The 16,903-nt window shown below is 39.7% G+C and overlaps 1 protein-coding gene across 1 annotated transcript in view; it reads right to left on the bottom strand.

The window, feature by feature from the left end:
• LOC133419738 (probable JmjC domain-containing histone demethylation protein 2C) overlaps window positions 1–16,903 on the bottom strand; it is a 122,845-nt gene that overhangs the window by 13,988 nt on the left and 91,954 nt on the right. Inside the window, 8 exon segments of the mRNA XM_061709143.1 lie at window positions 1,363–1,574; window positions 2,335–2,605; window positions 6,206–6,330; window positions 6,468–6,557; window positions 9,643–9,795; window positions 11,466–11,680; window positions 12,915–13,116; window positions 15,549–16,017. Of these exon segments, the coding sequence (XP_061565127.1) occupies window positions 1,363–1,574; window positions 2,335–2,605; window positions 6,206–6,330; window positions 6,468–6,557; window positions 9,643–9,795; window positions 11,466–11,680; window positions 12,915–13,116; window positions 15,549–16,017 (1,737 nt within the window).

Here is a 16,903-nt window from a genome sequence, read left to right as displayed (position 1 = left end):
TTATTGTTCCCAAAGTCTGCTTTAAAATAAAGGAAAGTATTGACATTTGAAAGTGTTCCACCTTTTTACAAAAAGTATCGAAAAGTATCGAAATACATATTGGTATCGGTATCGAAACAGAAATTTGGTATCGTGACAACCCTACTACCGACCCAAGATAATGTCCACATATTAGATCTGGTGATCCGAGGACTAAAGGTCTGAGCATTTTAGTCTTATTTTAGTCAGAATTGTCCATTTTAGTCTTGTTGTCTTTTTCTTTTTCAATGACACATTGTTGCGTGTGGCCATGACTCTCTCTCCCAACACACAGCATTCCCAATCATTTAATTAATCTTGTCTCCTCCCATCTCAGAATACCACACCTGGACTGGCACACCTGAACTGATTCCTATCAGCCTATAAAGCTCCTCTCTGCTCAGTGTGCCAGGAGACACAGACCAAGCAACACCAAACTGGATGCTCTTTTGTTAGCTTTTGTTTAATTTGATCCTTAGTTTAGTTTGGGCCTGGAGATGGCCGGTAGTCTTTATTTTAGGTCGTTTGCTCATTTGTTTATAGTTAGTTGGGTTTTGAGTTAGGGAGGGGGGTCCAGCTTCGACGTCCCTTTAAAGGGGTGGGCTGTGCCCCCCCCCCCCCCATGCTCCTTAGTTCAGCCGGCATCTCCAGGTCCCTTTTTTCCTTAGTGAGTATTATGATTTCCGCTCAGTGTATTTATTTTGGGGAGGTTGCTTAAATAAAAGCTGTTAAACTTGTGCTCTTTTGTTGGTGTCCTTCCTGATGTTGTGGTTTCCATATTCCAATGTTATTTGTGTGGAGACCGCAACAGGTTTAATAATGCAATATCGTAGTGGAATAAAAACAAGACTAAAATGTAGATTACAAAATAAAAAAAGGATCTTAATCATGAGTGTTCAACATAGATCTGGGAATCATCTGCATAAGCTGTGACAAGAGACCTCAAGATGGTGGAGAACCAGAACTGGTCCCTGTGGGACTACGGTTGTCTTGGTGTTTCTTAAAGATTCATATTCAAAACTGTTACCACGTAACAGACTCGCTAGGAGTAAAGTTGCTTTCGTCAACGAAAATTCTGACTAAATATCGTCGTCAATGAAAATTCGGACTAAATATCGTCAACGAAAATTCACACTAAATATCGTCGTCAACGAACCTTTATCACCTGAGGAAAACTAGACGTGACGAAAATGCTGGACGTGACGGTAACGATAATTAAATATATAATGCAATATCGCAGAGGAATTCAAACAAGACTAAAATGTATATTACAGAATAAAAAAAGGATCCTAATCAAGACAGTCTAACATAGATCTGGGTATCATCTGCATAAGCTGTGACTACCTGCGAGGCGGTGGAGAAGACGGGTGCGAAGGCGATGCCGGCGTCGGTGGATCCCAGCTTCAGTTTTCCGGCCGTGGTGGTGAGCAGGTCCCGGAGGGTCGATCCCTGCTCGCCGCCGGCCCCCAGAGACGAGGCCCTGCACTGCTGCAGAACCTCCAGGCCGTCCTTTTCTTCCTTCACCGGTTTACTCACAACCACCGTCTCCTTGTTCTCTGTGAGGAGAAACAGGAGGAAATCAGATCCACACAGTTTACGATTCGTAGTCTAAATCCCGGGCCGGGCAGGAGAAAAAATATTTGAGAGGGGAAGCTTTTTTTTATTGTGCACTTCGAGAAAAAAGTCAAAATGTCGAGAAAAAAGTAATTTTCTTGTAATTTGTTTCATTAATGCTACTCTTAAAACTAAAAACTATGGAGGATTTTTAGTGCCAAAATTAAATAAATAAATAAATAATTAATTAATTAAAATTGGAATGAAATATATAATTAATTAATTAATTAAATGTGTCATTCATTAATTAAATACTGAAATAATTACATGTATTTATTTATTAAATTTTGGCACAAAAAATCTTCCATACTATGGAAGATTTTTAGTGCCAAAATTAAATAAATAAATAAATACATAATTAAAATGGGAATTAAATATATCATTAATTAATTAAATATATCCTTAATTAATTAAATGTGTCATAAATTAATTGCATGTGTCATTAATTACAGACTGAAATAATTAAATATATTTATTTAAAATGAATTGTATTTTATTTAATTAATGACATATTTCATTCCAATTTTAATTAATTAATGACACATTTATTTATTTAATGAATTATATATTTAATTTCCATTTTAATTAATGAAATATTTAATTAATTAATTATGTATTTATTTATTTAATTTGGGCACTAAAAATCCTCCATAAAAAACGAGTGAGTATCTTTCCTCTTAGTTTCTCCGGGTTTTCTCTGACCTTTCTTCTCCTCCCGGGACTTCTGCTCGGCCAGGTCGGCCAGGAAGTGCAGCGGCGACTGGGACTCCGGGGGGGAGACGGGGGAACTTGCTGCGTTGCTGGCGGGACTGCTGCCTCCTGCTCCTCCTGCTCCTGCAGCTCCTGCTCCTCCAGCTCCTCCTCCTCCGTCTCCTCCGTTGGTCTCGGCCTTCACCCCCCCGTGGTTCTGAGGGCCCGGCTCGGCCTTCACCAGCGACAGCTTGTTGCTGTGGTTCAGGACGTTCTGGAGAACCTGCCGGACAGACGGACAACAGAATCACCCAGGGGCGTCAGTCGGGTATGAAGGTACGGCAGCCGCCACACCTCGGCTTCAAGGGTTAAATGTAAATGTTTGTTTTTTTAAATACATTTATGGAATTACTCTGTGTCTATTTGTATAGATTTATTGTATTACTTAATACATATCGATTTTAAAATAAACCCGAACAAAAACGAAAATAAACCCGAAAAAACCTGAAACACGCCCGAAAATAAACCCGAAAAAACCCGAAAATAAACCCGAAAAAACCCGAAATACACCCGAAAAAACCCGAAATACACCCGAAAAAACCCGAAAATAAACCCGAAAAAAACCTGAAAAAACCTATACACTGCAAAAACTCAAAATCTTAACAAGAATATTTGTCTTATTTCTAGTAAAAATGTCTAATTTTTAGTAAAAAAAAATCCCATTACATTTAAGACAAGACTCAAAAACAACAATTTTCACCTGTTTCAAGTAGATTTTCACTTAAAATAAGTAGAAAAATCTGCCAGTGGAACAAGATTTTTTTGCTTGTAATAAGAAGATAAATCTTGTCCCACTGGCAGATTTTTCTACTTATTTCAAGTGAAAATTTACTTGAAACAGGTGAAAATTGTCAAATAAGTTATTTTTCTGGTGATGACTCTTGTTTTAAGTGTAATGAGATTTTTTGACTAAAAATGAGACATTTTAACTAGAAATAAGACAAATATTCCTGGTAAGATTTTGAGTTTTTGCAGTGAGCGAGACTGCATTTGAAAAAAGTTCCAGATTTCTTGACCCCACAGATCAGCTACATAGCAGACTCTGTTCTGTGACTCGTAACCTTGCCATGCCTTAGCTTTGACTGAATTGACGCCACTGGAATCACCTGAAGTACCAGAACCAGATAGAGGCAGATGTGCAGCTAAAATCTGCTGCCAACAGAAAACTAGTCCGGAGAACGACGCCCGCTTTGAGAAGCATCGAAGAGATCATTCTCTTTGCAGACGACTGAATGTTGAGCGTGTTGGAAAGGCCTATAGATCAGATAATAATAACCAGTACAGTAATCCCTCGCTATAACATGGTTCACCTTTCACGTCTCGCTGCTTCACAAATTTGCATTGTGCTGTGAGGTTAATTAACCTTTAAACTTGTTTTTGTCCTTATGAAGCTGTCACATGCTTTGTCAACAGATGTCGGAACAGCCACTTCCTGATCTACTCAGGTTTTGAACTGTCCTGGTTCAATCACGGACCCCGACACCCTGACCGTCGGCTCACGTACCAAAGACAGACATGTTTCCAACAACAAACATCTGCCTCCATCAGGGAACCAGATCCAGACTCGAAGGACATCCAGAAACTCAAACGCAGACTAAACCTCTGTCACGTCAAGACGAGGTTGTACCACACGTTTATGTTAGGGAGGCCCCGATACCATTTTTTTCACACCGAGTACGAGTATTTGTGTACTTGCCGATACCGAGTAGCGATACTTCTACCACAAAAGTAACTAGGCTAAAAATGCAATGAAAAATGCACAGGTTTTATTTGCAACAGATAAATTCAATAAAAATAGATAAAATGAGTAGAATAACTATTTTAAACAAAAAAGAAACTTTCTGTGTAAATAAAAATTCTCGACACTGGCACTGTCTTCACATTTAAGAAAATATCAAACATATAACATATCATAACCGGTCTTGCATTAGCAAACTTCATATCCTCAGTAGTGATGCACCGATTGTTCGGTAACCAAAATTGTTCGGCCGAAAATGGCAAAAAAACACTTTGGGTGTTCGGTGGAATAAATGGGGAAAAAAAACGAACAATTAATAACGGCGTTGTAATATAAGGAAATAGACTGGTAACGGTTGCACCACAAACATAAATCGTTGGCCAACCAAAAACTAACCACATAAGAATTTTACCAACATTCACCAGGAGGTGGAACCAAAACAACATAATGCTGGGAAATTAAAAAAATTAAATTTTTTTAAGTTCAATAAATATTTTCTACCTTGTAATTTTGTAAAATATTTTTTTCTTTGAAAAGCATAAATCAAATGTATTTGATTTATGCAATGATGAAAAAATTTTGCAAAATAAATGAAAAACTGCTTAAGAACCATGTTCGGTATTCGGCCAAGTGTTTATTATTATTTTCGGTTTCGGTTTCAGCCACAAATTTTAATTTCGGTGCATCACTAGTTCTCAGCTTTATGATGCGTCTTGAGATGTTTTATCAAGTTGCTGGTATTAAACAGCGTATTCTCCTTCCCTCCTCTTGACACTTTAGCAGCACGTAGCTTCAGTCTGTCTTGCTTCTGTCGTCCCTTATTTTGAAATATGTGAAATGAAATATCTCACTCATGGGTATCACTCTCTTCTCCTCACCACGCTGACTGCAGCTCAACGTCTCTCCCTAGAGGCGCTAACCAGTAACTACAACAACAAGGAAGTGGTATCAGAGAGTTTTTGAGAGCAGTATCGGCCCTGATACCAGTATCGGGGCATCCCTAGTTTACGTCATCATAAAGCACTTCCCCTGCTATAAAGCTAAACCCCAGACACTAGATTGACACAAGAATGGATAGTTTTATAGAAAAGTATAACATCATGAGTGAGAATCAGTACGGTTTTAGAGCAAACCAGTCTACTGGATTAGCACTTATGAAACTCATGGATGAAATAACTACCGCCATTGATAATAAATTACACACGATAGGAATTTTTATTGACCTTAAAAAGGATTATCACAAAATCAAATTATAGAGAACCATCAAATGAATTATTTATTAAATTAAGGGAATTTAAATTCATGGATTTAGTGGGATACAAAATAGCATTGATGATGTACAAAATGTTCAACAGATGGTTACCTAGTAAAATTGTAAGCATGTTTAAAATAAGAGTAAGTAGATATGAGCTTCGAGGGAAACGTATGATTGAAAAACCAAAGTCTAGGACTAAAATTAAAGATCATTGTATTACTGTAAGGGCTGTAAATATATGGAATGCATTTGATGAAAAATTGAAGATGTGCCAGTCGATTCATGCATTCAAACGTTCGTTTAAGTTTAATGTGTTTGGAAAATATGAGGGATCCAGTAGATAATAATAATAATAATAATAATTTTTCCCTTAGAGTCCCACAATGGGGAAATTCTATTTCTCTGCATTTGACCCATTTTCTAGTTGAACTAGTAGCAGTGGTCGCCATGCAATGGCACGGCGCCCGGGGAGCAGTAAGGGTTAAGGGCCTTGCTCAGGGGCCCAAGGTGGTTGACTTTTGGTTGCAATCCAGGGGCTTGAACCCGGGTCCTCCAGACTCCAGCCCTGCCAACCCCCAGATGATACTATTACAGAATTATGTTTGGGATTGTGTAAACAATATGATTTATTTTTTTGTATTATGTGTTGTATGTTGCGATCTGAAAAAGTTGATCATGTGAGAAGGGTAGGCGTAAATAAGCAATAGCTTCAGCCTATTCCTTTTCGCTTAGGTCTCTTTTTTTTTTCCTCTTATGTGAACTAATGCTTTCTGTTGGTGTCTACATTATGAATGACCTGACCGAAATAAGCTCCTGGACGTCTGCCGTACCTGAGAGACGCCGTTGGTGGCCGGTAGCTTGGAGAGGACGTTCTGCTTGCTGCTGCAGGGACAGTGAGAGCGGATGTTGTTTCTGTCCCTCAGGGAGTGCATGGACGACACCAAGTCTGCCAGAACTAAACAGAAGGTGCAGGTTAGTTATCAGGAATAAGAACATAAATCCTTACTTGGTTCTGTTGACGATGATCTGATACAGGGGTCGAGAAAACGAGGCAGGAAGAAATTATAGGACAAATGTAGTTAAAGTAAGTACCTGTTCCAGGGATGATCTGCGTCGGCATGAGGTGCTTGTGATCGTGAGGTTGACCTTTGACACACTTCAGCCAGCCGTACAGCTCCTTATCTGTTAACGACAGCAGAGACAGCAGAGACGTCAGAGTCAGTGAGAGGGAGGTTAGTGGGGCTAGCGCCGCCTCAACGAGACGCTAACGCAGTAGCCTCAACTAGACGCTAACGCTACCGCCGCCTAAACGAGGCGCTAACGCCTCGTTTAGAGAGGGACCAACGAGGACTAACTGTCCAGTCTGGATCAAAGCGGTTTCTGGGATCCACATGATGCAATAACTCCAACACATAATAAAAGTAGCTGTTTGAACAATAATAATAATAATAATAATTATAATATTATTATTATTATTATTAATAATAATAATAATAATTAATGTGACAGCAATAATAATAATAATAATTAAAGTGACGCCAATAATAATAATAATAATAATAATAATAATTAAAGTGACGCCAATAATAATAACAATAATAATAATAAAGTGACGCCAATAATAATAATAATTAAAGTGACACCAATAATAATAATAATAATAATTAAAGTGACACCAATAATAATAATAATAATTAAAGTGACGCCAATAATAATAATAATAATTAAAGTGACGCCAATAATAAGTGACGCCAATAATAATAATAATAAAAGTGACGCCAATAATAATAATAATAATTAAAGTGACACGAATAATAATAATAATAATTAAAGTGACGCCAATAATAATAATAATTAAAGTGACGCCAATAATAATAATAATAATTAAAGTGACGCCAATAATAATAAAAATAATAATAATAATAAAAGTAACGCCAATAATAATAATAATTAAGTGACACCAATAATAATAATAATAATTAAAGTAACACCAATAATAATAATAATAATAATTAAAGTGACGCCAATAATAATAATATTAATTAAAGTGACACCAATAATAATAATAATAATAATTAAAGTGACACCAATAATAATAATAATAATTAAGTGACGCCAATAATAATAATAATAATAATTAAAGTGACGCCAATAATAATAATAATTAAGTGACACCAATAATAATAATAATAATAATAATTAAAGTGACACCAATAATAATAATAATAATTAAAGTGACGCCAATAATAATAATATTAATTAAAGTGACGCCAATAATAATAATAATAATTAAAGTGACGCCAATAATAATAATATTAATTAAAGTGACACCAATAATAATAATAATAATAATAATAATAATAATAATAATAATAATAATAATAATTAAAGTGACACCAATAATAATAATAATAATTAAGTGACACCAATAATAATAATAACTAGACACAAAATTCCCTGGAAATTTTGAAGTGCCACGGGACTACTGCCGAATGATTGCGATTTTAATGACATTTCCTATATCAAACCATTCAAAAGTTTAAGTTATTGCAGAAAACAGGAACTATCACATATCGACCAATCAGAAGAAGGGCTAATTTGCACCAATGAAGGTCAAGGACTCAAAACCGAGTCTGATGACACCACCAACGACTCTCTATGTCAAACCATTCAAAAGTTATAGCATTTACTGGGGATTATGTACTGTGTGTGTGTAAGGGTTGGTATTTATTATATATATATATATATATATATATATATATATATATATATATATATATATATATATATATATATATACATACACACCATGAACCGGTTTCCAGCTGAGGCTGCAGGACTCGGGGAACGGCTAAGGTCAAGCGTCAGGGGTCAGATTTCACAGAATTCTTTGAGGCGTCTCCATTTTTCAGGTTAAAGTATATGAAGACTTTACTGACTGAGTCATGTGACCAGTTCTGGCTGAAGGAATGACTCAGCAGCTGACTTCTGGTTGCCACGGCAACAAGAACCTCGACTTCAGAACCTTCTGGTTTGGCTGTGAGAAAAACCCAGATTTTGTCTTCTGACAAGGTCTCAAATAACTCCGATTTGTGATCAAACCGTAGCTCGTAGCCAAAAAAAGACAGAGTGAGATTCTTTTGAAGAAAATGTTTGATTACATTACAGTGAATGGGGACTGAGTCAGGTATTGGCGCCTCTCTAGCCCCCCCCCCCTATTAAATTTTGTGCATACCCCGCCTGTCAAAGTCACATTTTATGAATCCCAACACCTATGTCTACATTCTGACCAAAAATTATTTGATTCCTTTTTACGGTTTGGCCGTGAGCTCGAGTTACAAATAAAAATTCAGGTTATTTTTTTACTGTTTCTCGCACTCTAGCAACCGACACCCGCACTCTAGATTTGACAAAAAAGTGATTTCCAGTCCTCGGTTGAGTGCTCATATCTTGAGCCTAGGAAAAGACTGTTTGGTGTTTTGGAGAGAAAAGAAGTTTTCCTCCGTTTTGAAGTTTGAATGACATTTCTATGTCCAAGTATGAGAAAGATACGTGACTCAGAAAAAAGGTGAATTTATTTTTACCTCCTCCCATCCACAGTAGGCTTTTGACATTCCGCGCCACACACATACATGGGACAATCCCCCCATTAGTTTGTAAATTTGGAAATGTTTTTGCACTTTGTGCGAAAACTATTTGTGCGATCGCTCTGAAAATCCATAGGACTGTAGTTAAATTCAGGGCCTACAACTTTCTAAATCGTTTCAGAATTTTTCGAGTAACGGTGTGCGAGTGGTGAGGCCCCAAAGTTCTCCCAATGCGTTCCGGATGGCCCAAAAAGCGCACGTTTTTGCACATTGCGCAAAAACGTGCGCACCAATTGCTAATAAAAGTCATACCACTTAATTCCCGATAAGGGCGCACATTTCTACATTTTTACTTTTCGAGTTTTCTCAAAGCTGCGGGACTAGTTACGCGCCGAAGTTTATACGGAAAAATAAATAATAAGCCTGAGCAATAATAAGAGTGCCACGGCTGCGCCAGAGGCACTCCTCCTCCTCCATTGCTATTGCATAGCTGTGGAGGAGGAGTGCCTCTGGCGCAGCCGTGGCACTAATAATTAAAGCAGCGCCAATAATCCTCAGTCATCAGAGCTGGTTCAGGACCACGAACACAGTCTTGGCTAGCAACAAGCGCTCCATTTCCGCGTTCCTAAAGCTAACAGTCCGGTTTATCTCTCAAGCTAACAGTCCGCTTTATCTCGTACCTCTGGAGCTGCGCCGCTCCTTGGCCTTGTAGCAGTCCAAACAGACCACGAAGCCGCACTTCTGGCAGACCCAGTGGATGTTGAAGAGCGTGGCTTCACAGGCGTCGCACATCTCCCTCACGCCCCTCACCGCCCGTTTCCAGGCCGGCTTGGCTGCAACGACACGAGACACGAGTTCAGGAAGGTGCTGAAGCCCGTCGGGGCGTCCTCCGTAAAGTAAACATATTAAGAGGTAAGAAAAGGAAAAAACAAAAACTACAAAGAACTCTATACAATCTGGGAGAGACAGACGATACATAAAACCTCCATACAGAAGAAAAATAACATGATTCTCAGTTGGGTGGAGGATGAGATAATAATATTGATAATGATATTAAAAGTATTATTGTCTGTCTTCAGATCATTCAAGAATGTGAGGGAGAAGAAGGAGAAAAACAAAACAAGTTTAATCTATTCGCGGCTTTGCTTTGCTTTTGTGTTTACAATGCAGCATTATTTCCCCACATGAAAACAAACAATTAATATCGTTCACAAACTTATTGGCAAAGCTGAATTAGTTAAAATTAACGTGCAGCATTTTTGTGTTGCCATCTGCGTTCATTTGACAGCGTTTGTGGTGTTAGTGTTAAAAGTTTGCTGCAGTAAAATTTAGCCGTATGCACTTCCTGGTTTCCAGCGCGTGATGCATGCTGGGACTTGTAGTTTTTTTGCAGTAAACGCTATTCATTCATATAGTAAAACTACAGGCCCGGTTTTGGGCAAGTTTTCATTATATTACTTAGAATACATTTGGTATGTTAGCCCATTTCTCTCTAATATATTCATTATGGCTAATTATATGGCTTTTTCTGATAAGCACCAATAAGTATCTTCACTATGGGGTCATTTAAGTCAGTTTTATTTTTAATATTTTGTTCAAAGTGGCTACGCATCTGGAGATATCTATAAAAGTCAGATTTTTCAAGATAGTATTCTTTTCTTAAGTTTTCAAAATCTTAACCTTTAATTAGGCCTGTGTTGAAAAAAAAAAAAAAAAGATTTTCCGATTCTAAATCGATTCTCATATTAATTCCTAAAAATCGATTTGTATGTCTAAAGATCAATTTTTTTTTCATTATTACATTACAACTTTTGGTTATTTTTTTGTTTATCCCCAAAAAAGGAATGTTTTGTTGGACACCAGAATAACTGGTGCCATGTTTTTGCCTTTAAATATGTTTAAAGGTATGAAAACATTAAAGTGTTCAGTTAAAATTGCATAAATTGTCTATATTTCATTACTTTATATACTGTCTTGGGGTTATATTTGCATAAAATGCTAAAAACCAAATTCTCAAAAATGAAAAACCGAAAAAGACAGATAATGGAAAAAATAAAAACGGAATGTGGGAAAAAATAAAACTGATTTCATCCGTCTCTGTTTCCTCCCTGGATCTGTTTGATAATTCTGACCCACGATGTTTCTGTTTGCAGTTCTATCAGCATTCTGGGAGCTGATTGGTCCTTACAGCATCATTAGCTGCAATACTTGCTGTTGAATCTCAATATAATACTAGTATTAATATGTTGCAGAACTACAGTCATATCATTCATGCAACAGCTGAAAAAACAGTTTTATTAACAGTAACCCAAATCAATATCGGAATAGAATCGAATCAAATCTTGATAATCGATTCTGAATCTTAAGAATCAGAATCGAATCAATTCTTGACATTTGAATCGATCCCCAGCCCTAATTCTAATTGTCCCTTTTTCTGTTAAAGTAAAAAAGTAGAAAGTAGTTATTCCTTCTGAGATCCAGAGTTTGAATCTATTTTCCTCACCGTCCTTCTTGATCCAGCCGGCCGCCGTGTTCTCCGTCGTCACCATCTGGCAGAACTTGTCCCCGATGAAGCTGAGGATGTACTTGGCCGTGTTCTGGTCCAGCGGGCCGTCCTGGGCCGGCCCGGGGACCCACAACGCCAGGGCCTCGTCGTCAAACTGCTCCGGGGACGAGAAGCCGTCCGTCCGGAGCACTCCGTTCTTGCTGTAGGACAGTCTGGAGGGAAGAAACCCGGTTACTAGAACACAGAACCGCTCAACTTTGACATCAAAACAGTGGATATGTGTTATTGATTTTCACAGCATGAATGAGATAGAAAAGAGGAGGAGGGCCTTGGCAGTGCCGGCCCTCCCTAAACGCAGAACAGAGCTGTGCGTAGGGCCTCATCTTCCAAGGGGGCATTTTGCACGAGTGGACGCATTTGCTCGGCAACGCATATGCTAATGGATGCGCATATGCGCTATCGTGAGGAGGAAAAAGAGATCTGAATGGTGAGTAAACTGGCCGTGCAATGACTGGCAGCACTTGAAATCTGACCAATCAGAAGGTGCAGGCGCGTACAGCCAGGCTCTTGCAGAGATTTCAACTTTTCATCCAAAAGACATCACAAATCAGGGGCAAGAGAAGAAAAAAGGAAAAACACGAGGAAACTGGTGCTTCACTTGAAGGTGGGTATGTTGTTGAAATAAAACTTTGTAGCACAAACACCTGAGCTGCCACTCAGATATGACTCTGTCTCCATCTCTGTCTAGACTGGAGATTTTTGTTTTTCCAGCGGCCTTGATGAACATTTATTGAACGCCTTGTTAACGCCCTCTACATTCGCCTCTGTTGAAAATGAGTGGTCACATGACCAGTTGGTCGTTTATAATGTAGTTTTATATCAATTTACATGGTTAAGAGGTTTGACTGTTTAATGAGATAAATGTGCGTCTGTAAAAGGCACACGTAGCTCTGATTTCAAACCTGCAAGACCTGCTTTCAGTTTGTTGTGGGGGATTGAGGTGGTGGAGCAAACTGTCTTTTGATGAGAAATTGGTCGCTATTTGTGACTTGTTTATTTCAGTTTTAAGTTTTTTATTTAATATTCATTTATTATTTCAGTTTTTTTTTATTTCATTTGACTCATACAGTCAAACTACTTTATCTAACGTACATTTGTTATTATTTACGGGTTGTAAAGTTAAATGGCAGGGCTGGGGGGGGGGGGGTGCTAAAATAACATTTCGCTTAGGGCCGCAATTTGGTCAGGGGCAGCCCTGGGTCTTGGGCCACGCCCACAAGTAATCCTGCTGATCTTTGTGTTATTATTTGAACAATTCTGCACAAATATGGTGAGCAGATGCCGAATCCCAGTCTGGGTCCATTTCCCGCAGACTGGTGATGCTTTTCTCTGCTGGTGCGTTTGGATCTGAGACGTGACGAGGGACGAGCGGCGCCAGCACTTTACCGTCTGAAGTAGTAGAAGCGGCAGAAGACGGGGGAATGCGCCGGCTCCTCGCCCTTCTTGCTGCGGACCAGCCGGCACTCGCGACATTTCTGCAGGTTTGGCCCGATCTCGGAGCACGAGTCGTCCTGCAGGAACGACTCGCCCGTCTGCTTCAGCTTCTTCACCTTCCTCCAGTCCTTCAGCACCGAGCGGGGGATGCCGTCTGGACAGAGAGCGGGTCAGAAACACGGGTCAGAAACACGGGTCAGAAACATGGCCGACAGTTACAGGTCAGTTACTTCTGATTAGACAAGAATCACATGTGGAGTTCCCCAAGGCTCCATCCTGGGACCTCTTCTGTTTAACATCTACATGCTCCCACTGGCACAGATTATAGAGAACATAAACTACCACAATATGCAGATGACACGCAGATATATATTACAATGTAAACAGGAGTCTGAGGCCCTGTACAGGCTCTTAGTACAGAGGGAATACGCATGAGGTCACAGATGCGACTTCACAGCGGGTTACGCCAACTGTCAGAAAGACTGAGGAGAAAAATAAAAATATGATTTTTTTTTCATTATGCACTTTGAGAAAAAAGTCAAAATGTCGAGAAAAAAGTCAAAATGTTGAGATTAATATTGAAGTACAATTTCGAGAAAAAAGTCGAAATGTCGAGAAAAAAGTCAAAATGTCGAGATTAATGTTGAAATACAATTTCGAGAAAAAATTTGAAATGTTGAGAAAAAAGTCGAAATGTTGAGAAAAGACTCGAAAGACTGAGTGGCAGAAAGACTGAGTGGTAGAAAGACTGAGTGTCAGCGTAAACTTTCAGTTTGAGCAACTGGAAAACATCTAAAATGGGAAAGAGCTGTTGTGCGATCGACTGTACTCATAGATTTAGCAAGAAATCGCAGAAAAATAAGCTTGAGAGAGACAAATGGATCGCTGCAATTCACAGAAACAACTGGATTCCAGGCACCGAAACGTGGATTTGTGGTTCCCATTTCATCAGGTGTCATCAGGTAATGTTGGATTTTTGGGTAGCTAACGTTAAACGGTCCAATCATAAAGTTCGGTGTCCTCATCACTTTAATTTCTACAACAAATCCTGCCTTGAAGTCGGACCAAGCGTCAAGACTTTTGTAAGCCTTCAAGCTTTGCTTCGTGTATTTCCCCGGCGTAGAAATTAAGTACATATAAATATCAGGAAACTGGATTCCTGGCCAAATATTAATGTCCATGGACCACTGGTTCTTGGTAACTGTACCAAATATTAATGTCCATGGACCACTGGTTCTTGGTAACTGTACCAAATATTAATGTCCATGGACCACTGGTTCTTGGTAACTGTACCAAATATTAATGTCCATGGACCACTGGTTCTTGGTAACTGTACCAAATATTAATGTCCATGGACCACTGGTTCTTGGTAACTGTACCAAATATTAATGTCCATGGACCACTGGTTCTTGGGGTAACTGTACCAAATATTAATGTCCATGGACCACTGGTTCTTGGGGTAACTGTACCAAATATTAATGTCCATGGACCATTGGTTCTTGGTAACTGTACCAAATATTAATGTCCATGGACCACTGGTTCTTGGGGTAACTGTTCCAAATATTAATGTCCATGGACCACTGGTTCTTGGTAACTGTACCAAATATTAATGTCCATGGACCACTGGTTCTTGGTAACTGTACGGGTCACTATTAAGTCCAACTGACGCTAATTTAAGTTGATAATCGGCTGTTATCCCGTCTAACACACTAGTTGCAGCTGTTTCTGCCACTCTGTGCGAGTAAGGGGGCTGGTCCAGTGGGGAAGTGACGTCAATGCAAACTCTCTATAACGGGGGTCGGCAACCCAATATGTTTTAGAGCATATTGGACCAAAAACACAAAAAACAAATGTCTGGAGCAGCAAAAAATGAAGTCTTGTATAAGCCTTAGAATTAAGGCAACACATGCTGCATGTTTCTATATTAGTTAGAACTGGGAGAATATTTTTTTTTTCATTATGCACTTCAAGAAAAAAGTCAAATGTTGAGAAAAAAGTAGAAATGCCGAGAAATAAGTCAAAATGTTGAGAAAAAAGTCAAAATGTTGAGAAAAAAGTCGAAATGTTGAGAAAAAAGTCGAAATGTTGAGAAAAAAGTCGAAATGTTGAGAAAAAAGTTGAAATGTCGAGAAAAAGAAAAGGTTGAAATTTCGAGAAAAAAGTCTAAATGTCGAGAAATAAGTCGAAATGTCGAGAAAAAAGTCAAATGTTGAGAAAAAAGTCAAAATGTTGAGAAAAAAGTCAAAATGCTGAGAAAAAGAAAAGGTAGAAATTTCGAGAAATAAGTCGAAATGTCGAGAAAAGTCAAAATTTCGAGAAAGGGAAAAAAGAAGAAAAAAAGAAAAAAAGGAAAAAAAAGGTCAAACATTTTTGAAAAAGCTCCAGGAGCCACCAGGGCGGCACTAAAGAACCGGATGCTGCTCTAGAGCCGCGGTTGACGACCCCTGCTCTGTAAACTACCACAGCTATGCAGATGACACGCAGGTATATATTAGTGTCACCAGCAAGTGTTTCAGAGTATTATCTGGATCCCTGATCACCACCGCTGGTTCAGAAAGGTTTGTTTAGGAACCAGGAAGGACTTACTGCTGCTGGCCAGCTTGAGCTTGGTCTTCTCGCGGGCCGACCTGAAGATGCCGTTGGGTTTCCCGTCGTCGTCCTCGCGGTCGTCTCCTCTCCGCCTCGCCATGTCGTTCTGCTTCTTCTTGTACGTGGGCTTGGGCTGCCGTTTGGCCCGGCCCTCCGTCTTGCTCTCGCTGGCCGAGTCCGAGTCGTCTCCGCCGCCGCTCTCCGAGCCGGAGTCGTACGAGCGCTTGCTCGCCCGCCGCGACGGGTGAGTCGACTTCCTGTCGTCGCCGCCGCCTCCCAACGCCGTGACCTTGTCCTTGTCCTCCTGCTGCTGCTGCTGCTGCCGCTCGCGCTCGGCCCTGGCGCAGTCCTTGCCCAGCTCCTCGCCGGACGTGGAGGCGCAGAGGTTGACGGTGCACGGCTTGATCATGTCCGACACCGACGCCGCGTTGCAGGCGTTAGCGGTCGTGACGAGCGGCTTCGCCACCTGATCAAGGCAAGAGAGGGCAAGTTTATTTATACAGCACAATTCAACACAAGGTCATTCAAAGAGCTTTACATCAACATTAAAAGCAGCAAGACACACTTTAAACATAAATACCAAATAAAATTAAAGCTGCAAGCAGCGATGAACGGGCCCTCGCGCGTGCAATTTTCACCAATAAAAGTCAAGGACTCAAAACCGAGTCCGATGACACCACCATGACTCTTTATATCAAACCATTCAAAAGTTATGGCAGAAAATAGGAACTATCAAATATGGACCAATCAGATTAAGGGGGGGCGTGTTTTTTAGCGTCTATCGTCTCCACGGTAACGCTTTTGACTGAGAAGAGTAATGCCCGTCGTCGTCGGAGGATGGAGACGCACATTTTGATGTATAACACACCTGGGTGCACGTTACGGTTCGGGCCGTATTAACGGCCGAAGAAATGGCATAAATTGCGCCAAAATTACTCAATTAATTCAAAATGGCCGACTTCCTGTTGTTCGTTTCGGCCATGGCTCCAAGAGACTTTTCTTTAAGTTGTGACATGATACAGGTGTGTACCAATTTTCGTGCATGTACGTCAAACCGTATTGTGGGGCTTGATGCACAAAGTTTTCTAGGGGGCGCTGTTGAGCCATTAGGCCACGCCCATTAATGCAAACCATTAAATATCACATTTATCACCAGGACTGGCTTGGTGCAAAATTTGGTGACTTTTGGGGCAAGTTTAAGGGTACAAAAAGGCCCTGTATCAGGTCGCAACTTAAAGAAAAGTCTCTTGGCGCCATGGCCAAAACCGAACAGGAAGTCGGTCATTTTCAATTAATCGCGTAATTTTGGCGCAATTTATGCCATTTTCACGTGTCGTACTTTAACGAACTCC

Source organism: Cololabis saira, chromosome 19, assembly GCF_033807715.1.
Source record: "Cololabis saira isolate AMF1-May2022 chromosome 19, fColSai1.1, whole genome shotgun sequence".
Lineage (NCBI taxonomy): Eukaryota > Metazoa > Chordata > Actinopteri > Beloniformes > Belonidae > Cololabis > Cololabis saira.
Note: the sequence above shows the minus strand (reverse complement) of the source record. Positions and strands in the feature narration are given on the sequence as shown.